This window comes from Hyaena hyaena, unplaced genomic scaffold (genome assembly GCF_003009895.1).
Source record: "Hyaena hyaena isolate Hyena2069 unplaced genomic scaffold, ASM300989v1 scaffold_135, whole genome shotgun sequence".
Lineage (NCBI taxonomy): Eukaryota > Metazoa > Chordata > Mammalia > Carnivora > Hyaenidae > Hyaena > Hyaena hyaena.
The window spans coordinates 1,213,010-1,235,860 of NW_024080767.1; the positions used below are offsets into that span (position 1 = coordinate 1,213,010).

At 41.2% G+C, this 22,851-nt stretch overlaps 1 protein-coding gene across 1 annotated transcript in view; it reads left to right on the forward strand.

Annotated features, from left to right (window-relative positions):
• The window catches only part of LOC120235688 (S-adenosyl-L-methionine-dependent tRNA 4-demethylwyosine synthase TYW1), a 201,939-nt gene that overhangs the window by 95,026 nt on the left and 84,062 nt on the right, over window positions 1-22,851 (forward strand). Inside the window, exon 12 of the mRNA XM_039238105.1 lies at window positions 7,337-7,514. Coding sequence (XP_039094036.1) covers window positions 7,337-7,514 — 178 coding nt within the window. The remainder of the gene's footprint in view (window positions 1-7,336; window positions 7,515-22,851) is intronic.

Genomic DNA, 22,851 nt, shown 5'->3' on the forward strand with positions numbered 1-22,851 from the left:
AAACTGGTCCCTTTCCTTTCTGAATAGTAAGCTGTGGAGTGAGGAGGGTGAGGTTAATACAAGTCACGCTGCTGCTTCTGAACCCCGTACCAGGGTGCAGTCCTGCTGTGGATGCTGAGTTTGGACTCTTAGGTGCAGAGACGTAACTCTAGGTTTCATTCTCGCTCCTGGTGGAGTCTATTCTCTCCCCCAAATCTGAACTCCTCAGTAGGGATTGGTCTGGAGACGTGGCTTAACTCACGTGTTATAATTACTCACTTTCCGAGGCCCTTCAGGAAAGTTCCCTTTTGCTTCCATACCCATATTAGTTTCCTTGTTAGAGCACCAGTGCCTGTGCCCCCTTGTGGCTTGAAAAGAGCAAAGCAGAGTAAAAAACCAGAGGAATTAGGATATTAACGGTTTCCTTAGTTGGAATTTGGGTTACATTTTCCTATAGGAAAACATTTTGTGTTTGATTAGGTAACACTGAAATCATTTCCCTTATTCCGGCTTGGAGTCCTTTATTTATTAGTGTGCGTTTCTACCCCATGGCGAATACCTGCTTCTCCTATGGATCTGGTTCAATCATTTTATGATTTTATTTTTGTGGAGGATAATACTTGCTGTGGGTGATGTTGCTTATTCCCTCTGAGTGTCAACCTTTAGCTGAGTGGCCAGCCCCGCTTTTTAAAGAGCTTCTGAGTTTTTAAATGCTTCCCTTTTGTGCTTCTGTTCTCGGTTCCAAGGGCAATCATTGTCTTTTCAGTTTTTTAATTGAATCATTAAAATATCTTTCTTCTCATGACCTTCATTAGCTTCCGCTTTATACACATGCGAAACTGAGTTTATATTGATTACAAGTGGGTCAGAATCTCAGTGCAGCTCAGCATCTTTTCAGAAGGATGCCTGTCCCCCCCCCCCCAAAATACCCCCACGGCAGAAGAAATAGTTCCAGGGGGTGGGGGGAGGTCTCCGTAGCTCAGTTTCCCATCAGTTCAGCAGTTGAGTGGGTGCACACTCTTTGTCAGGAATGTCCTTAGTCCTGAAGGTGCAGAGATGGAAAAGACAGTATTTGTTCCTAGATGTTATTCATCTACAGTTTCAAACTGAAGTAATGCCAAAGAATTCAAGGGTCTCCAACAGATGTTTTTCACAGATGAGGTACGTTAAGGTACACATCTGAAAGAAACGTGGGGGCCGTGAGGAGCAGAGCATCACCTGTTCTTGTCAGTGAGAAACCTCACAGCAGAAGTGACGACAGCAAAGATATCTATGGCGTTCAAGCAGGAGGGTTCTTAGGAAGATCTTTGGCCAGGAGCTATATTATTATGAGAAGAAAGGAGAGAATATTTTCTGTCTGACACACACGTTACAAATAGGCATGAATACTCTGTGCTGAGCAATGTGTCTGTGGCTTATTTTTGTGTCACTTGGTTTTGTTTCTCTGACATGAGGATAACGCTTCTGGCATCTTAAGTTTCTGCTTTGGCATCTTTGCCTGAGATAAGGTGTGCTCTGTGGTTCATCTGATGGCTAGTGATGGTCCAGGATCAGGAAGCAGTTAAGGTAAGAGAAATGTCAGAAACTTGCTAACGGGGGAAAAAATCAGAACGACAAAGTATAGTTTAATAGTGAAGGGGCTAAGGTTTAGGGAAACATGAGAATAGAGTGTGTGTGTGTGTGTGTGTGTGAGAGAGAGAGAGAGAGAGAGAGAGAGCGAGAGCGAGAGAGAGAGATGGAGGGAGGGAAGGAGGGAGAGACCCCATGGGAAATATCTCTGTAGATGTGTTACTGAAATGTAGCATCTGCTGTTCCCTGGACTATCTTCCTGCTCCAGAGCTTCTTTCTATTAGAAATTTAGAGGATGTCTTCTTTTCTGACCTATTTCCTCGAGGACAGTGAAGGCAGGCAGGAGATTGCGTCCCTGAGGGCCTTGTTTCAGGAAAGATCACTATAATAGCCTCTGGCAGTGAGCATAAAATAGAAGTGTGCTTTTATGAAGGAGAGAACCATGACTTTACGTATTCTCCTCAATACCTTACTTTTGAGAAAGTTAGGATGATTTTTAAATCCCGGAATCATTACTCTTAGATTTATCCATGGGGCTTCTTTTCTGTCTTGGTTTTTATTGTTGTCCTGGTGTAAATGGGCAAGTTGATGTTTTTAGTTCAGGAAAGATGACAGCCGGTCCCTTTGCTTTTACATCTTCCTCCTTGGCTGGCTGCTCCTTGGTCGTATCCTCTGCCGACCCCGACCCCTCTTGCTTTCTCTAGATATGTGACTGTCCGAGCACTCGCTTCTCTTCTTTGTCTACACTCACTGTCTGGCAGTCTTGTCCAGGCCCGGAATGGAAATACAGTATGTCTGCCAGATGTCAAGTTTCCACCCAGTCCATTCATCCAGGGTTCGAACTTGAACGTTGGCCACTCATTCACACATGTAACAGAAATATCAAACCTCAAAAGTCTGACTGTGAACACAGGCTATGCCCTCCCTGCGATACCTGTCACCCCCAAGGCTTTTTGTTGGTCTCAGGTGGTGGCAGCTCTGTCGCTCTGGCCTAAAGCTTTGTAGACATCATCGACATCCCTCTTTGTCTCATATCCTGCACCCAATCCATTAGAAGTTCTACTGATTAGATCTTCAAGATCCATCTCTTCCTGCAGCCTCGCTGTCCCCACCGCCTTGGAAGCCACCATCATTCTTAGATGATACAGCAGCCTCTTGCCTGTCGAGCCGCTCTCTGCCCCTTGGTTCTCAGCATAGCGCCCAGGGTGTTGATTACCCCCACTTCCCCGCCCTCCCCTTCCCCCGCCCCCCCACCCCCCCACCGCGTTTCTCAGATTCCAGGATGTCAGCTTGCTCCCTCCACAGGGCCTTTGCTCTGCTGCCCGTGCCTGGAGTGGTCTTTCCTTCTTTATTCTCTGCGCCCCTCCTTCATCTCCTTCAAGTCAGATCTCACCTTTTCAGTGAGCATCTTCTCACCACCCTGTTTTACGAGGCAGCCTGCCTCTTTGGACCCCCATTTTCTTTACCCAGCTCTACCTTTTCTGTTCCATATGCTTGTCACCTTCTAATGTACTAAAGGTACGCATGTCCTGGGTGGTAGCCCTTAGCTACATGTGGCCCTTTCTATTTTAATTAATGAAAATTAAATAAAATAAAAAATTTGGTTCGTCATCAGTGACACCACATTTTAAGTGCATGAGAGACATGTGGAGGCTGTGTTGGATTGAACGGACAGAAAACATTTGCCTCATCTTAGAACATTTTCTTGGACCATACTGGTATAGAATTCACAGATTTATTATGTTTATGTTTATTCTCTGTCTCTCACAAGAATATAAACTTCACAAAGGCAGAGGGTTTTCTCTAAATAGAGAAGTTATTTACAAAATTATTTATAAAACTATTTACTATAGAAAACTTGCCTAGAACACTATTTGGCACATAGTAGGTGATCAATAAATACATGTTGAATTGAGTGGAATTACCATTATAATTAAGATAATTGAGGGATTGAGTTTCTGTTTCAGTGCACAAAATACATAATTATTATTGAAAAAAATATTTTTGGCTAACATTTTTGGAATGCTTTTGTGCTGGGCCTGGCACTGCACTAGGTATTTCGTTGAGTTCTTACAAAAGCTGTGTGAGCACACGCGCATGTGTGCAATCCCCATGCATAGCTCAGGGAATGGGTATAAAAAGGTCAAGTGGCTTGACCAAGGACACAAAGCAACTTAACTGGTAGAACCAGAATTTAGATCGGTTTCACATGACATCCAGTGGTTAGGGCCTAGTCAGTGCTCAATTATTCTGAGTTTCAGGTTAAATCTGCTCTTCTACTCCTCTGCTCATAGGGGGATTAAAATTAATGATTTTTTGTTTTTTATAAAAAGGAAATTGTATGCTTAATGCTGAGTTGTTTTGGCAACATAGAGTAAATCAAGGATCAGGTTATAGTTAAAATCTTGATTCGCTGAGTTAAGATCTTAGATTTCAGTCACCTAAAAAATTATTCATTTAAAAACACTGATGTGGAAATATGAAGTACATTCTCAGAATTGCAGTTAAGTAGTGATCAAAGAAGATATCACCTGCCACACTGAGATTGTTCTGATTTTAGCCTGTATTGTGTTGGTTTGATCTCTTGGGTATTTAGTTGCAGTTACTTATGTCCACATAGATTTTGTGTGTGTGTGTGTGTGTGTGTGTGTGTGTGTGTGTGTCTGCATGTGTATAAAAATGAAATCACTTCCTGTAAACCAGGGCACAAGTGAGCATTGAAAGCTGACTTTATTTTATCCTGGTTTATTAATTGTTAAGGCGATATTGACTGGGATTTAATAATTTTAAGAACCCAGGGTAAGGGCAGTAATCGCCAATTTTTAATGAAAGTTTCTTTTGCGTCAGGCACTCTGCTAAAGCCTTTTACGTGCATTATCTCAGTTAATGCCAACAAAAACTCTTTGAGGTGGACTGTGCATAATTAAAGAAACTGTGTGTCAGAGGTGGCTAATTGCTCCCTCACACCCCTAGTTTCCACAAGGAATCTGTAGCCTTTGGAGACTTGCCTTTGAAAAGAACCTAGAGAAAATTGATAGAAATATCTGAAGTAAAGGAGATATTTCCTTTCCCTTAAAATTTTTTAATGTTTATTTATTAAAATTTTTAAAAAATGTTTATTTTTGAGAGAGACAGAGCATGAGTGGGGAAGGACCAGAGAGAGAGGGAGACAAAATCTGACGCAGGCTCCAGGCTCTGAGCTATCAGCACAGAGCCTGATGCGGGGCTTGAACCCACGAACCACAAGGTGATGACCTGAGCGAAAGTTGGATATTTAACTGACTAAGCCACCCAGGCGCCTATTCCTTTTTAAAAAAATGTTTATTTATTTTGAGAGAGAGAGAGAGAGAGCACGTTCACACATGCACGCCCATGAGTGGGGAGGGCAGAGAGAGAGGGAGGGAGAGAGAATCCCAAGCAGGCTCCGCACTGTCAGGACAGAGCCTGTTGCAGTTCAAACTCTTGAACCCTGAGATCATGACCTGAGCCAAAATCAAGAGTCCAATGCTTAACCGAATGAGCCGCCCAGGTTCCCCGCATTTCCCTTTTTATACTCTTTCCAAGTCTTCCAGATTCTTAGATTGAGGGACTGTCAGGAGTGTTTTCTGCATTAGAAGTGATAACAGTTTTTCTCAACCCCCACTGTACACCAGAATCAAATGGGGAGTGTTTGAAAAATGCTGGAGTCCCATCCCCAGAGGTTTTCATTTAATTGGTTTGAGATACTATGTGGACATCAAGATTTTTTAAAAGTATTTTGGGTAGTTCCGGGGCATCTGGGTGGCTTAGTCGGTTAAGCGTCCGACTTTCGCTTAGGTCATGATCTCACGGTTCGTGGGTTCAAGCCCCGCATCGGGCTCTGCGCTGACTGCCAGCTCAGAGCCTGGAGCCTGTTTCAGTCTGTGACTCCCTCTCTCTCTGACCCTCCCCTGCTCACGCTNGCCTGGAGCCTGTTTCAGTCTGTGACTCCCTCTCTCTCTGACCCTCCCCTGCTCACGCTCTCTCTCTCTCTCTCTCTCTCTCCTAGAAATAAAAAACATTTTACAAAAAAAAAAAAAAAAAAAGTATTTTGGGTAGTTCCAATGTCCAGTAAGGGTTGAAAATCCTCACTGTTGGAAATCGTCCCCAAACTTTTTGTTTGCATGTTGGAATCACCCAGGGAGCCTCAGAAGCTGCTGATGGCCATGTTTCTCCCCCAGGGATTGTGACTTGGTCTGTGTTGGGGTCTGGAGTTTGAAGTGTTAAGGTTTCCCAGATGATTCTAAATTTGTAGACCTCTGGTTTTATGCTTTTAAACCTTGGCTGCACATTAGGATCACTTGAGGAAGCTTACTTTATTTAAAAAAATTTTTTAAAGGTTTATTTTTGAGAGAGAGAGAGAGAGACAGCATGAGTGGAGGAGGGGCAGAGAGAGAGGGAGACATAGAATCCGAAGCAGGCTCCAGGCTCTGAGCTAGCTGTCAGCACAGAGCCCAATGCGGGGCTCGAACCCACGGACCACGAGATCATGACCTGAGCCAAAGTCAGCCGCCCAAATGACTGGGCCACCCAGGCGCCCCAGGATCACTTGAGGAATTTTAAAAGCTCCCATTTTCCTGGCTTACACCCACCCCAATTAAATGGAATCTTTGGCAGTGGACTTAGTTTTTGACATTTTGACAGGTGATTCTAACATGTAGCCAAAGGTGAGAACTTCAGGTTCCTTTTTCTCTCCTATATACTTTTGGACCAACGTCATTTAGTTTCACAATTCAGAATACTTGAGGAATGAAGGGGGAAATAACTGGTCTAGAAGACGCTTTTCATTATACCAAGTTCATTACCCTCACCTCCCATGTTTTTGTGGTAAAATAGACATCACAAAGTTTACCATTGCTGCCATTTTTAAAAATATTTTTTGAATGTTTATTTATATTTGAGAGAGAGAGAGACAGCGTGAGCAGGGGAGGGTCAGAGAGAGATGGAGAAAGAATCTGAAGCAGGCTCCGGGCTCTGAGCTTTCAGCACAGCACACAACGGGGGGCTCGAACCCATGGATCTGTGAGAACATGACCTGAGCCGAAGTTGGACACCTACCAGACTGGCCTCATTGCAGCCATTTGAAAGTGTATGATTCGGTGTCATTAGGTACCTTGTGAATATGGGGCAACTGTCAGCACTATCCATTTTCAGAACTTTGTCATCATTCCTAACAGAAGTTCTGTACCCAAGAAAAAAATAACTCCTCATTTCTCTCTCTTCCCAGCCTCTGATAACCTTCTACTTTCTGTCTCTCTGAATTAACCTATTCTGAGTGCTTCAGATAAGTGGAAGCATACAATATTTGTCCCTGTGTGTTGGGCTTATTTCACTTAGCACAGATTCATCCAAGTTGTCGGCCGTCAGCATTGCATTTCTTTGCAAGGCTAAATAACCTTCCATTGCATGTTTATACTAAGTTTTGTTTATCCATTTATCTGTTGATAAACATTAGAGTTCATTTCCTTAAACCAACATGAAAGAATACAGAGCTAAGCAAATTATGGAAAGTAATATGTTCTGCATTTCAGATAATTAGCTATCAGAGTTCATTTCTCCTGCTTGTATTGATGTAGTTTAATTAGTATTAAAACCGAGATGGGATTGCCGATTTTTCTAGTTTTTTCCCCTCCCGGCCCTTGTTTTGTATTTTTTGAATGGTATCCCAAATGGATTTTCCTTCTCTAACCAAAGAGCCATTTAGAAAAATAAAAGTGATAGCCTGTCGCTGGGCCTTACTGAGCTTGTTCCTTTTCCCTGTGTTCTCCAGGAGTCCCGGGTGTCAAAGAAGATCGTTTTGAAGAAGGGATGATGGTAAAGCACTGTGCATTGTCCCTTGTGGGAGAACCCATCATGTACCCGGAAATCAATAGGTTTTTGAAGTTACTCCATGAGTGTAAAATCTCCAGTTTCCTGGTCACAAATGCACAATTCCCTGTGGAAATCAGGTGAGACTTCCAGCTCATTAAGATAGTCTGTTTGGATCTGTGTTTGACTGGGAAATAAGGACTTATCGACTGGGAAATAAGCTACATACAGATGTTGGCATTTTGGGAAAAGAGATGGGCCTCCTCTTAAAAAGTCATTCTATTAGGGAAGATAACATTAGCAAAAATTCATTCTATTGAGGAAGATAACATTAGAGTCACAAATAAGTTGCTGGGGGAGTTCAAAAGAGAATGCAATATTTTTTCCAGATGGGAGAAATAGAGTAAAATGTCTCGGGGAAGCCATCATTTAATTGGAATCTTGAAAGTAGGAAGCTGTAATTTTTAATAAGGACCTCCCGAGAAAGGTAGGAAGTGAGAGTATTTGTGACACCATTATGTAAATAGAGTTCTGGACCACAGAGCAGATGAAGGAGACTGGCAACCGGAAACCAAGTTGAAAAGGTTGGGGGTAGATTGTAGAGCATTTCAAGTTCTGTTCTTTGGAAAGATCTTGCTTCCTGCAGAGCAGTCTGCCAGCGTGGCATAAAACGGGAGAGCCAAAAAGCAGGCAACTAGATAGAGTGTTCGTTTAGGTAAGAGTCATAAAGATGAAAGTAGGACAGTGAGAATGAGGAGTCCTGAAAAAGATGTCATCGGGACATAATAGAGCAGCTTGGCAAACTGCGTGGCTCTGAGAGCCCAGCATAGAAGAGGACCAATTACCAACCAGGAGGGTTCCAGCCATGCTGATTGCTAGGATTATGGGCCCCCAGAACAGTAGCGGATCACATAAGGAAGGAACAGGTTTCATAGGTAAGGTGATGAGTTAGTTTGGATGACTTAGAGGGTGCACTTTCCAGATTGAGAGGACCATCTTCTGGGACCTGGAAATGACCGGTTTTTGTACTCCACTTGAACTATGCACATATTATAATACCGAAAATATTGCATTTTATTTATGTACCCCTGTTTTCCCCCTTAGACTGAGTTGCTTGAGCTTGGTAACCCCTGCTTATTTATCTTCATGTCACCAGTATAATGCCTGTAGGTTCCCAGCTGGTGAAATATTGGGGAAATTCCCACACAAAAAAACAAGACAATGAACTTTTATTTATTAAAAAAAATTTTTTTAATGTCTTTATTTTATTTTGAGAGACAGAGACAGAGAGCGAGTCGGGGAGGGGCAGAGAGAGAGGGAGACGCAGAATCTGAAGCAGGCTCCAGGCTCTGAGCTGTAGCACGGAGCCTGACACAGGGCTGGAACCCATGAACCGTGGGATCATGAGCTGAGCTGAAGTTGGACACTCAACCGACTGAGCCACCCACGCACCCCAAGAATGAACTTTTAAAATTCAAAGCTGTTTTGTAGATGCTCTTGGCTAAAAGTACCACATGAACAAAAAGAAAATAATTGTCAAATATAAAAAGACACTATTGGAATGACCTCAGAGTCATGGCAGCCTGCCTTGTTCCTTTTTTCTCTTGCCTTCCATTTACAACTGCTGAGATATCCGTAACCAAACAAAAACACACCTCTGTGCAGCACACCAGGACATCCAAGAGGTGTCATTCATGTGTGTACCCCAAAGTGGGTAGATTGGGTGTTGGAGGAGGCTGTGGAGTGAGGGGAGTGGCAGCAGAGGCTGCAGAGACAGGGACCACCCTGCTGGGAGAGGAGGTGGAGGCTGAAGGCGTTTGCTACACAGCTGGGGGACCCATTGCTCTCTCTGAGAGACAGTGGTAACTAGGGGAAGGGAGAGGGAAAGGAAGAAGGCAGACACAGAACTGAAGGACAGTGTCTCCTGCTGTCTGCCCCGGGGCGGGGGGGGGGGAGGGGGGCAGGTTTGGGCCAAAGGACTGCCCTGGAGCTCTGGGAACTCCCCACTTTGAAGATCCTCCTACCTGGTCCTGAGCATACCCACAGCCCCAGGTGCTAAACAAACACCTCCTTCCATTTTGTTGCCCCCGCTGTCCCACCCCCTTTAAATGCACTACTCTCCCCACCTTAGTGGGGAGTCCTTTCTGGTAAGAGAAACCAAAATCTTGTGCTTTAGCACCACCTTCTGGAAGAGAAAAGGAGGACTCCCCATTACCAACCTGTCTAAACTGTTAGAATAAAAGTAAAGGCTTTACCTAAAGTAAGAAAAGTGTTTCCTACTTCAGACTCATTGGCAGAAGCACTTATCACGAATCACTGTGAAAAATCATGGCAAGATGATATCACAAAAGGAAAATGACAATTTTCCAGCAACTAGACCCCCAAACACAGACTATTCCACTCTCACTGATGACATAATTTAAACTAGCTATTATGACAAAATTCAACAAGCTACAAGAAGACTTAGAAAGGCAATACAATGACCTCAGGAATAAAATTAATGAATAGAAGGAGTACTTTACTGGGATACCTGGGTGGCTCAGTTGGTTAAGCATCCAACTCTTGATCTGAGCCCAGGTTTGATCTCCGGGGTGTGAGTTCAAGCTCTGCTTTAGGCTCTGCACTGGGTGTGAAGCCTACTAAAACAAAACAAAACAAAACAAAACAAAACAAAACAAAACAAAAGAGTACTTTACTAATGATATTGAAATTCTAAAGGAGAACCAAACAGAAACTCTGGAACCAAAGAACCCAATAAATGACATGAAGAATGCATTTAGAAAACACCAGCAACAGAACAGATCAAATGGAAGAGAGAATTAGTGAGCTGGAAGAAAGGAATCTGGAAATGATTTTTAAATATTTACAATCGTTTATTTTCTCCTCAGAATTATAACATCGACATTAATCATTTTTTAAAAAATATAATTTGTTGTCAAGTTAGCTCACATACAGTGTATACACTGTGCTCTTGGCTTTGGGAGTAGATTCCCATGATTGACCACTTATGTCCCAGTGCTCATCCCAGCAAGTGCCCTCCTCAGTGCCCATCATTCACTTACCCATCTCCCCTGTACCCCCTTCAACCCTCAGTTTGTTCTCTGTACTTAAGAGTCTCTTATGGTTTGCTTCCCTCTCTGAAACTATTTTTTTCTCCTTCCCTTCCAAGAAGTAAGATTTTAAGATTCAGGAACGTAAAGAAACTCTGAGGTCGCGTGGGTGGCTCAGTCTCTCTCTACCCCTCCCTTGCTTGCACTCTTTCTCTCTCTCTTTCAAAAAAATAAATAAACATTTAAAAAATTTTAAGAAACTCTGTGAGAACTATCAGACTCCACTAGATGAATTGGTATACCAGAGGGAGAAGAGGGGGGAGAAGGGAGCAGAGAATGTATTTAGATAAATTAATATTGAGGACTTCCCAAACCTGGGAAAGGAACTGGACATCCAAGTCCATGAAACTAATAAAACACTCAACTCAGTATGAAAAGACCTTCTTCAAAACACATTATATTGAAACTGTCAAAAGTCAATGATAAAAGAATCTTAAAGGTAGGTAGGGGGATAAAAGATAGTAACTTAAAAAGGAACCTGCATTAGGCTATTTCTCAGCAGAAACTCTATAGCCTCAGGGAGAGGAATGACTTTTTAGAATAATGAAAGATAAAAACTACCAGCCAAGAATACCTGGCAAAGTTATCCTTCAGATATGAAGGAAAGATAGTCTTTCCCAGGCAAACAAAAACTGAAGGGAGTTCACCACCACTAGACCTGCCTTACAAGATATGTTGCAAGGGGCTCTTCAAGCTGAAATGAGAAGATGAAAGTACACACATAACTCTGATTAAGGTGGTAAATAGACAATCAGGATTAGAAAACCGTAACTCTGTTTTAGAATAGCATATTATACTCTTAGTTATAGTATAAAGGTTAAAGGAAAAACATTAAAAATAAATATAGCTACTACAACTTTGTAACCACAACATGAAAAGATGATTTGTGACATCAAAAATTCTGAATAAAATGGGGCACCTGAGTGGTTCAGTTGGTTAAGCATCCGACTCTTGATCTCAGCTCAGGTCTTGATCTCAGGGTTGTGAGTTCAAGCCCCCCATTGTGCTCTGTGCTCCCCATGGAGCCTACTTAGAAAAAATGAAATAAAAGGATGAGAATCTTTATAGGCAAATCAAGATAAATTGATATCAGCAGAAATAAAAATGAGTGTTTTATCTATGAGATGGGTTTTGTAACCCTCATGGTAACCACTAAGCAAAAATGTAGAGCATATACATGAAACATAAAGAAAAAGAAGCCTGAGCAAATCTCCATGGAAAACTACCAACTTACAAGGTAGGAACAGAAGGAAAAAGAAACAATGGGAAGGCCAGAGATAAAATGGCACTAGTAAATCCTTACATATCAGTAATCACCCAAAATGTAAATGGACTGAACCCACCAATCACAAGGCTCAGAGGGGCTGAATGGATTTAAAAGACCACAAGACTTAACTATATGCCACCTACAGTAGACTTATTTCAGCTCTAAAGACTCACACAGACTCAAAGTGAAAAGGTGGAAGGTGATATTCCATGATGTAATGGAAATCAAAAGAAAGTAGGTGGAACAATACTGGTATCAGACAAAATAGACTTCAAGCCAAAAACGGTAACAAGAGACAAAGAAAGCCATTATGTAATGATAAATCATTACATCAAGAAGATAGGACACTTGTAAATCTATATAGTCCTAGAATCCAAGCACTGAAATATATTAAGCAAATACTAAGAGATCTTGAGGTATAAATAAATAATTCAGTAATAGTAAGGGACCTAAATACCCCACTGTCAGCAGTGGATAGATCGTTGAGATAGGAAGTCAATAGGGAAACTTGGAATTGAACCATGCTTTAGAACAAATGGACTTAACAGACATACACAGAACATTCCAAAATAAATAAAGAAGTCAGTCAACTTAGTAACAAAAACAATCTGATTAAAAAATGGGCAGAAGAACTAAATAGACATTTTTGCAAAGAGGACATCAAAATGGCCCACAGGTGCATGAAAAGATGCTCAACATCACTAATCAGGAAGCTGCAAATCAAAACCATAATGAGATCCCACCTCACACCTGTTAAATTGGCTATCATCGAGAAGACGAGAGACAACAAATGCTGGTGAGAATGTGGTGAAAAGGAGACCTTTATACATTATTGGCAAGAATGTAAATTGGTCCACCCACCATAGAAAAGGATATAGATGTTTGTCAAAAAATGAAAAATAGATCTACCATATGATCCAGGGATTCTACTTCTGGATGTATACGCAAAGGAAATGAAAACAGGATTTTGATGAGATATGTACTCCCATGTTTACTGCAGCATTATTCACAATAGCCAAGATCTGGAGACAACCCAAATACCCATCAACAGATGAATGGATAAAAAAAAAGTGTGGTACAGTACACAATGAAATATATTCATCCATGAGAAATCAGGATATGCTGCCATTTGCAACAAGTTGGATGGATTTCAAGCACATTATGCTATGCAAGTCAGACAAAGACAAGTACTTACATGTGGAATCTAAAAAAGTTAAATCTGTTTTAAAAAAAAAATGGTGGTGACCAGGGAACAAGGGGGGGAGTGTAAGATTGATGGGGTTAACAGTACAAACTTGTTACAAATAGTAAGTAAGCCATAGAGATCTAATGAGTAGTCTAATGTGTACATATAATAATAATAATGTACTATAATTATGTAATATTATTTTGTCAGTCAGATTACAATATGTAAATGTAACATGCTATATACCTTAAACTTACACAAGGTCACATGTCCAACTTAGTAAATAAAAGAGACACTGTTGTTTGTAAAAGGAATGATCATACACACAGGCATGCACAAAGTTTGAAATTTAACATCATAGGAAATCAGAGAGCTGGTTAAAATTATTGGCCACTGAGCAATAATATGAAAACCAGCCACATTGTCACAATAATCACTAAAATATTACTTTTTGAAGGTGTATAAAAAGATAAAGTTAAAAGGAAAATGTTTTAAAAATGTCAGTGTACACATTTTACATAGGGTTACCATTCTTTTTTAAAAAAACTTCTATTAGGTTTAAAACCCCTGGGTTTTCAGATGGCTCATAAGGGAGAAGTTGGGATAGAGAGGTGTTATCACACACACACACACATACACACACACACACACAGCATTTACAAAAAGGGAGTCTATCCCAAATTTAAGCCATATTATATATGTGTAAAAAGAAGTAAATCTGCTCAAAGTAGGATGTAGGCGATTCCCTACAAAATGATAACCAGAGAAGATAATTCATTGTTTGCTCATGCGCAGTATTTGTGAATGCCATTGTGGACCGAGGAGAATGACACAGAAGTACATAAGCTGCATACTCAAAAGCGTCCAGCAAAATGCTTGACGCATGGCGAACATTCAGGAAATGTTACTGGGTCTCTCTTCCCCACTCTGGCTGGTGAGCCTTCTCTTGTCAGCAGGAGGATCATACGACATGACACAACACGATGCTGGTACTGGTCTTGACTGCCATCAGTGAACAAATGGCTACAAAGGCATTGATTAACCAGCCTTTTAGAATGACACTGGTAAATCGGGAGGGAGGCAGAGAGGACGTGGTGAAGTGGCATGGGTGGGGGAAAGGGAAATTAGCACATTTCTCTGACGTTGAACACAAGAATTTAAAAAAATGGAAGGGTACACCCTGTGCAGAATACTCAAGAAAGAAAGAGTGCTCGGAAAAGGGAAGTTCCTGTGTTGGATTTCTAAAGCATTCTTTAAGCTCCTATGTTAAGGGTGCCATGGTTCAAGGGGGTGTATCTTTTCTTGAGTTATGTCCTTATCTGGGCAAAGGAGAGAATATGCGGGAAGCAGCCATTTCAGGTTTGGACCTCAAAGAGTTGGCATATTTGGTTATTTATTGAAATATCTGTCTAGAGAGGAAAAAACCCAAAGTTGAGACTGACTGATTATTGCTGAGATCTGAGAAGAATTTCTGATAATTGATACCCTAATAGAAATGGATTAAAGAGCTTAATGTTTAGGTGTACTTTTCTCTGAAACAGAGCAATCCTACTGGCGTGGCAGTGATATGTTAGGGGTCCTAAATATAAGGTAACTTCCTACCCCACATTTCTCAAAAGAAATATGTAAATAGTTCAGAAAAATTTTAAAAGAACAGCACCAAGATTTGACATACCAAATAGTACAGTGTGTTATAAAACTACGAGTTTCAAATACTCTGGGCTGTAGAGTAGTGAAACAATATAGTGCTGAGATGCTCCTATTTTTAAAATAATACTTTCCTGACTTGAGGCCTCTTTGAATTGAGCCAAGCACTCTCTCACTTTGACCCCTGTGGCTCAAGAGAAAATGGAAAGAGAACCACTTCTCCAAGTACAGATGGTATGTGGACGAGTCCAAATAGCAATTGTCTCGGGTGTCGTGCCTTTCAGAAAAACAAGGCAGTAGATCTATGAACATAGCATAGAGGTCATGAATTTTGGAAGTTCCCCCCGTCCGCCCAATGTTTATACTGCTAATTCTGTACAGAAGTTCAGCTTCTTCAGGAGTGCCTGGGTGGCTCTGTCGGTTAAGTGTCCGACTTTGGCTCAGGTCATAATCTCACGGTTTGTGAGTTCAAGCCCAGTATCGGGCTCTGTGACAGCTCAGAGCCTGGAGCCCGCTTTGGATTCTGTGTCTCCCTCTTTCTGCCCCTCCCCCACTCATTCTCTGTTTTTCTCACTCTCCCCTCCAAAAATAAATAAACATTAAAAATTTTTTTAAAAAAGTTCAGCTCCTTCAGTTGAGCTATCAAGTGGACATCTTGCAACCATTTTATCATTGAGCATGCACTAGGAAGTAATGAAGCTGTCTGAGTGACTGGGGGTTTATCAAGTTATTTTATTTTATTAAATGTTTTTTTCTAGGTTACTGCAGTACCCCTCATATCCTCTACCCCCTGATAACTTCTAAGGAGATTCTTGACTCTGTCAGTTGGCCTTCCCTTGACCCACATGCAGGTGTTACTTTCGGGCTACTTGCCTTTTCAGGACATTCAACTTTTCCTTAAGAGAATTTCAGTTTCCCCTCCAACTCCAAAGTATGTGGCTCTTTGCCGCTGAGGGGGGTTTTTACAGTGAGTGGTCCTCAAGGATTATGGAGGACAGAAGCAAACACCTCAGGCAAATGAGAAAGTTATGAGACTCAGTGTAGCTTTATGATTTTGTGATGAAAATATGTAGACACTTAGTATTAATAACCGGACCGGTAGTCATTGGACCATAAAATCCTTTCTCTTGAGGAAAAGCCCTCTTCATTCCACCAAAACAAGTGGTTTTATAATGGTATTATTGATGGGCATATTACTGATATATTATAGCATCTTATCAGTTATCTTTTCTTATAACCACTCATCTTAAAACTGAGTCGCTCAAACTCACAACAGTTTTATTTAGCTCAGAATTCTGGGTCAGCTGGGAGGCCTTTTGAACTCGTCTGACTTGGCTGGCCTCAGTGCTGTTCGCGTGTCAGTTGGCAGATCTGCTGGGCTGGCCGGATTATGATGGCCGTGGCTAGGGCAACTGGGGCTTCTACTCATGTAGCTCACTGTCCAGCAAGTTCTTCTGAACTTCATTGCACGGTGGCAGGGATTCAAAGAACAGCGGCAGAGGTCAAGCTTCAAATGCACAAGCATCTTTTGAGCCCCTGCTTGGGTCATACTTGCTCACTTCCATTGACCAGAGCAAGTCACAGCTGAGCTTAGAGTCAGCGAGAGGGCACTCATAGCTGCAGGGCAAGGGGACATGGATCTGGGGAGAGGAGGAATTTATGTCCACGTTTGCAGTCCACTCTGTGGCACAACAGGCTGTAGTTGTCCAGGAGGATAAACCTGAACCACCGGGACCCAGTATTTTTCAGGAACTCCATTGAAAAAAAAAATTATAGTTATATGGGGATGGTTGGAGGGTCATTAAGACCAGAGGCTTCACATTGGCAGTTTATCAGAAGTAGGTCTTATTTGTCCTGCCCCATGTTCAAAAGCTTGTTTGTTTGTTTGTTTGTTTTTTGAGCCCGTTGCTTATTTTTTGAGCCAACATTTAACATCCAGAGATTTCGTATAATTCTGAATTTCTGACTTTCGGAAAAGACAATCTGGCAAAAATTGTCAAAGGCCGAGTATAAAGCACTGTTTTTACCTCACTATAACACCTCACTCTTACCCGGTTTTATTACTCACTGCACTTCTGACCCCCAGATGTGTGGATTTTTCTACATCAAGCAATTCGCTAGTTCTCCGCGGACACCACCTGGGTGTCCTACAGTTCAGCTATGACACTGCCTGGAGTTAGTGCAGACCACGTGGGTTCAAGACTCAGTCTCACAAGGCTGCCCCACTTCAGACACCAGTTGTAACCCCAGATTGTGCCCATACTTCTGACCAACCAGTTATAGACTGGGGCTTCCCATGACTTGCTCCCCAGGGTCAGTATTGAACAGCTCGCAGAAATCAGGGAAAGCTGTTTACGTATGATTATTGGTTTATTATGAAGGATACAACTCAGAGATAGCCACGTGGAAGAGCGGCATGGGACAAGGCCCGGGGGAAGGGGTGCTACACTTCTATACCACCTCCCGGAACACTACCCCCCAACCCCCCAGGACCTCCGTGTGTTAACCAACCTGGAAGCTTTCTGAGCCCCATCATTTCGGGGGTTTTATGAAGGTTCCATCACATTGTCATAATTGATTCAATTGTTGCCAATGGTGATTAGCTCAGTCTCTAGCCTGTTTCCCCTCCCTAGAGGTTGGGGGTGGGGTGGGGCTGAAAATTCCAACCCTACAATCACCTGGTTGGTTCTTCTGGCAACCAGCCCCTGTCCTGAAGCGGTCTAGGGATGCATCGGGAGTCACCTCATTAGTAATTCTTTATGCTTGTAGGCGGCCATTATGGATAACAAAAGATGCTTCCCTCACCCCTGCCACTCAGGAAGTTCCCAGGGTTCTAGGAGCTTCATGCCAGGAACTAGGGACAAAGATCAAATATATATATCTTCTTATACAGTATCAAACCATGTAATGGTTATCTTTACAATGAAGTCTGTGATTTTCAGCGTGCCCGACTGTTCTCCATTTTGTCGTCTCCTCCACCGTGAGACTAAGTAAGTAGCACCTGGCCCTTGTCAGAGGGGTCACACCATTCATTCTCTTATAGCAGAGAAATTTCTGTCACCATTTCCAATAAAAGTGGAACAACAGAGGGTAGACTGTGCGTTTCGCATGCAGTCTGTGTTTTGGTGTCCAAATAACTTTTTCCTTTAAGAGTGGCTGCTTGAGTCACAATGTCCTCGGCTTCTACCGACATGGGAATTTAGGACCCTTATTCCGGTACTGGATAGTTTGTGCTTGCATTCAACCCTGCAATCAGAAAGATCCATCACACCGTTTGTCTACCAGAGCACACCATGTCATTCCTTCTTATAAATTGCTCTGTGATGTGATGCCGGTGGCCTACAGAAAGACACCTTGTTAAACGCAGACCTCTGAAAGTCATCGTGTTGTAAGGTAATGAAGTTGTTGAGAGTGATGTCCTACAGCACTGAGCAGTCTTCTTTTCTCCAAGGACTTGCAGAGAACTAACTGGTTTGTTCTTCCTTTGTTTGAAACCCATGACTGTGTTGTGTCCCCCCCCCCCCCCCCCTTTATAAATGTGTTGGGGTTAGCGACTCTTTGTAGGCCGGCACATTCTTAGCTTCGTCTTGAGTCCCCCTTTATTTTTATTTTATCATTACTTTCTTATCTGTTTGTTTTGTGTTATTTTTAAGTTTACATTTAAAATCTTATTTTTTTCTTTTTTGGTAAAATAGTGTCTATGCAAAGCTTTCTGTGCACTAGTGGCTGATCATACGAATATAAAACTATGTTCCATATGTAACTATGGCACAATTAACACTTTGCTTCTCAGCCCTCCCCCCCACCAGATTTGTCTTTATGTTCATTTACCTTTGAGCTCCTTCTGAAACCATGTGTGAACTTCATTCTGTGTTGCTTCTTCCAGTGGTATTTCTGGTTTTTTGTTTGGTGTGTTTTGTTTTCTTTGTTTTTTGTTTTTGAGAGAGAGAGGGAGTAAGCAGGGGAAGGGCAAAGGGAGAGGGAGAATAATAAGCAGCTCCATGCTAAGTATGTGGTTGCAGGGTTGATGCAGGGCTCAATCGCACCATCCTGGGATCATGACCTGAGCCAAAATCGAGTCAGACACTCAACTGACTGAGCCACCCAGACGTCCCTGTTTTCTTTAGTTTTTGCTAAGACATTCACCAGATGTTAGAGAACCTCTGTAAATTGTATAGTTTTTCACATATTAGATGCTTATTGAATGTTTAAAGAAATGTATGAGTTTTAATAAAAATAAAGTTTTCATGTATTTGTTAGCTCCAGGTGGTTACAAGAAACTGCTTACAATGAAATAAAAATGATAAATACCACCTGATCCTTTCAGTAGAAGCTCCCCCCCCAAGCCTGTTTTGTTTGTAGCAAGCATGTTAAATTTAAAATACAGTCTTCTCTTCTCTCTGTGCATTGATAGAACACTTTTCAGAAATATGCATGCCTAGATAAGCTAAAAAAAAGAAAAGAGAGAGAGAGGAAGTACAGTAAAGGGGTAAGAGCTGGGCTCTGGTCTAAAATAGGCTTTGAATCTTAACTGGATTTCTTGCTGTCTTTGTAACGTTGGGAAGATGACTGCTTGGGGCCTAGTTTAGTAACCTGTGAGCTGATTTGGTATTAGTGTGGTGTTGTGAGTACATGAGATAACGCATGGAAGCACTCAGAAGTTTCACTTTTTGAAAGGTAGGCTAAATAATAATTGGTTGAAGTATACTTTAAGCCAAGAACCATTACTTGAGATAAGATGGACAATTCTTAATAAAATAGTAAACCCACCAGGAACATAAAACAATTTAACAACTTAAAACTGGTAAACACTCAATAACATAATCTCAAAATGGAAAGAACTATAAGGAGAAATAGTAGGTTTTTAACACATTTCTCTCAAACTGATAAAACAAGCGAATTAAAATCAATAGCAGTAGTGAAGATTTGAACAACTAAATCAACAAATTTAGCCTATGTTACAGAAAGAGCATTGGAACCAGAAAACTTAATAATTTCTTTCAAGAGCATGGAACTTGCTTTGCAGAACAATTACCAAATGGCCAGATGCTGGACATTATAGCAGGTTTCAACAAAATATTGAAATCATATAGAGCATGATATCTGAACACACTGGAATTAAACTATAAATCAGCACAGAAAGATTACTTGAATATTCCAATATGTTTGTAAATTTTTTAGAAAAATATTTTATGTTTTATTTTTTGAGAAAGAGACAAGAGTGTGTGCAGGGAAGGTACAGAGAGCAATGGAGACACGGAATCTGAAGCAGGCTCCAGGCTCTGAGCTGTCAGCACAGAGCCCGACGTGGGGCTTAAACCCACGAACCGTGAGATCATGACCTGAGCTGAAGTCAGATGCTTACCCCACTGAGCCACCCACGTGCCCCAAAAAGTCTTTTAATTTAAGCAGTGCTCTTTTCATTCATGTATGGGTTAAAGATGAAATCACAACGGACATTGAAAATGTTGTGATGAATAATGGTGGAAATAAAAACAAAATTTCTGTGATGAATGTCAGCAGGAATAACAGTACAGACCTTCAAAACCTGCTTCTCTATAAACGACAATGAGAACTCTGGCAAAAATTGTCAGAGTCAACTTTTTTAACCAAAGGTCCACAGCAATCTGAGGAGCATTTATTCTAGAGAAATGGTTGAATCTCAATAAGAACAGTAAGCTTTGTGGTATGTTAATATGTCCTATTTCATGTCCTGGGTTTCTTGGTGTCTTAATAGGTCCTGTTCCCTCCTAACTTCCTGGCTCTGCAGTAGCCTTAAAATCTAAGAGCTTATAGTCCCAGTAAAACCCAGCAGCCTGGTAGCCAGGGGAGGGGGCAAAACAGAGTTGGAACTCCCTCAGAGTCCCATTTCCAGAGAATTGTCATCATATGGGTTGTGTGGCAGTTCCCTGGAGCCCCTCATACACAGGGGCTGTCTTTATTTGAGGTGACTTTCATTTTGTCCAGTGAAAAAGCCTTTCTGTGGGGTGTTTCTCATAAACAGTCATGGGCAGTTGTTGAACTTCACGGCTGCCCGAAGCAGTAGTAATGGTTGGGGCAAACAGGAAATTGACTGAAGAACTTAAAAGGAAAATCTGGGGAGTGAGATGTTCATAGGGAACTTTGAAAAGCTCCAGTGTGTTCCTGGGAAGTTGGAAGAGCACACACGTGGGCAGGGCTATGGGCTTGCCAGGGAGATTTGACGAGGCTCTGTGTTCTCACCCCTGCCCGATGTTGATGTCTTGAGCAAGCAGACAGTGAAAACCGCCTGCCTGGGCATTGAAGGCGTGCCCCAACACACACACACACACACACACACACACACACACACACACACTCCCTTAGCAAAGTCTGGGAGCCTTACTAGTTAAAGGCGTATAAGATATCTCTGGCCAGTCATCAGCAGACCACTAAGCTAACCCAACAGGCTGAACACAAGAAAGAATACAGAATTTACCAAAGTAGTTCAGTAACAACAAAAGCAGCAATAAGCAAACAAAACAGCAACTCTTGGCTTGGATGGTGTCTAATCTACAGAGCTGTCACATAATATTATTTAAAATGTTAAATGTTTATTTAAAAAAGTCACGAAATAGACAAATGAGAGTATGGCCCATACACGGAGAAGAAAACAACTCCTGGAAACTATCCTTTGTAGATTTCCACACGTAAGTGAGCTTATACAGTATTTGTCTTCCTGTGTTCAGCTTATCTCACTTAGCATAATGTTCTCCACCTTCATCCATGTTGTAAATGACAGAATTTCCTTTCATCTCATGGCTGACTAATATGGCCTGTGTCTATATATAGCTTTTCTTTATCCATTTCTCCCCGTTTTCTTTATCCATTTGTCTGTTGATAGAAATGTTGTTTCCATGTCTTGGCTATTGTGAATAATGCTGCAGTAAATGTGGGGGTGCAGATACCTGTTCAAGATACCGATTTCATTTCTTTTGGGTAAATACCTAGAAGTGGGATTGCTGTATCATATAGTTCTATATTTAATTTGTTGAGGAACCTCCATAGTGACTGTACCAATTTACATTCCCACCAGCAGTGCACAAGGGTTCTCTGTACATCCTCACTGACACTTGTGGTTATCTTCTGACTTTGTGATTAATAGCCACTCTAATGAGAGAGGTGATATCTCACTGATGTTTTGAATTGCATTTCCCTGATGATTAGTAGTGTGGAGCACCTTCTCAAGTACCTGATGACCATTTGTGTATCTTCTTTGGAAAAATGTCCGTTCTAGTCCTTTGCCCATTTTTAAAATTCAGAGTAAGTTTTTGGGTTTCTTTCTTTCTTTCTTTTTTTCTTTTTTCTTTTCTTTTTTTGCTCTTCAGTTTATGAGTTCTTATGTATCTTGGAGATTAATCAGATATATGATTTGCACATATTTTCTAACATTCTGTAGATTGCTTTTTCATTTTGTTGATCATTTCTTTGTTGTGCAGAAGCTTTTTAATGTGATGTAGTTCCACTTGTTTATTTTTGTTTTCATTGCTTGCACTTCTGGTATCATATCCAAAAAAAATTGTTGCCAAGACCAGTGTCAAGAACCTTTTCCCTATGTTTTCTTCTAGGAGTTTTACAGTTTTAGGACTTACATTTAAGTCTTTAATCCATTTTGACTTAATTTTTGTGAGTGATATAAGATAGGGGTCTAACTATTTTTTTGCAAGTGAATCCAGTTTTCCCAGTGCCATTTAGTAAAGAGACCATCTTTTCCGTATGGAGTAGTCTTGGCTCCCTTGTCAAATATTAGTTGACCATATATATACATGGGTTTGTTTCTGGACTCCTGATTCTGTTCCATCTGTATTTGTTTTAGTGGCAGTACCATACTATAGATTTGTATTTTAATTTGAAATCAAGAAGTGTGAAGCCTCCCAAGTGTTATTTTTTCCTCAGGATTGCTTTTGCTGTTTGGAGTCTTTTGTGGTTCCATATGAATTTTAGGATTGTTTTTTCTATTTCTGCAAAATGTGCCTTTGGAATTTTGATACGGATTGCACTGATTCTGTAGATGGCTTTGGGTATTACAGACATTTTCACAGTATTAATTCTTCTGATCGCTGAACATGGGATGTCTTCCCATTTATTTATGTCTTCAATTTCTTTGATCAGTTTTGAGAAGTTCTTGAAACTGATAGAACAGTACACTTTCTTTATTTTTATTTTTATTTTTATTTATTTTTTTTTAAATTTTATTTATTTATTTATTTAGTTTTTACAAAGTTTATTGTCAAATTTGTTTCTACATA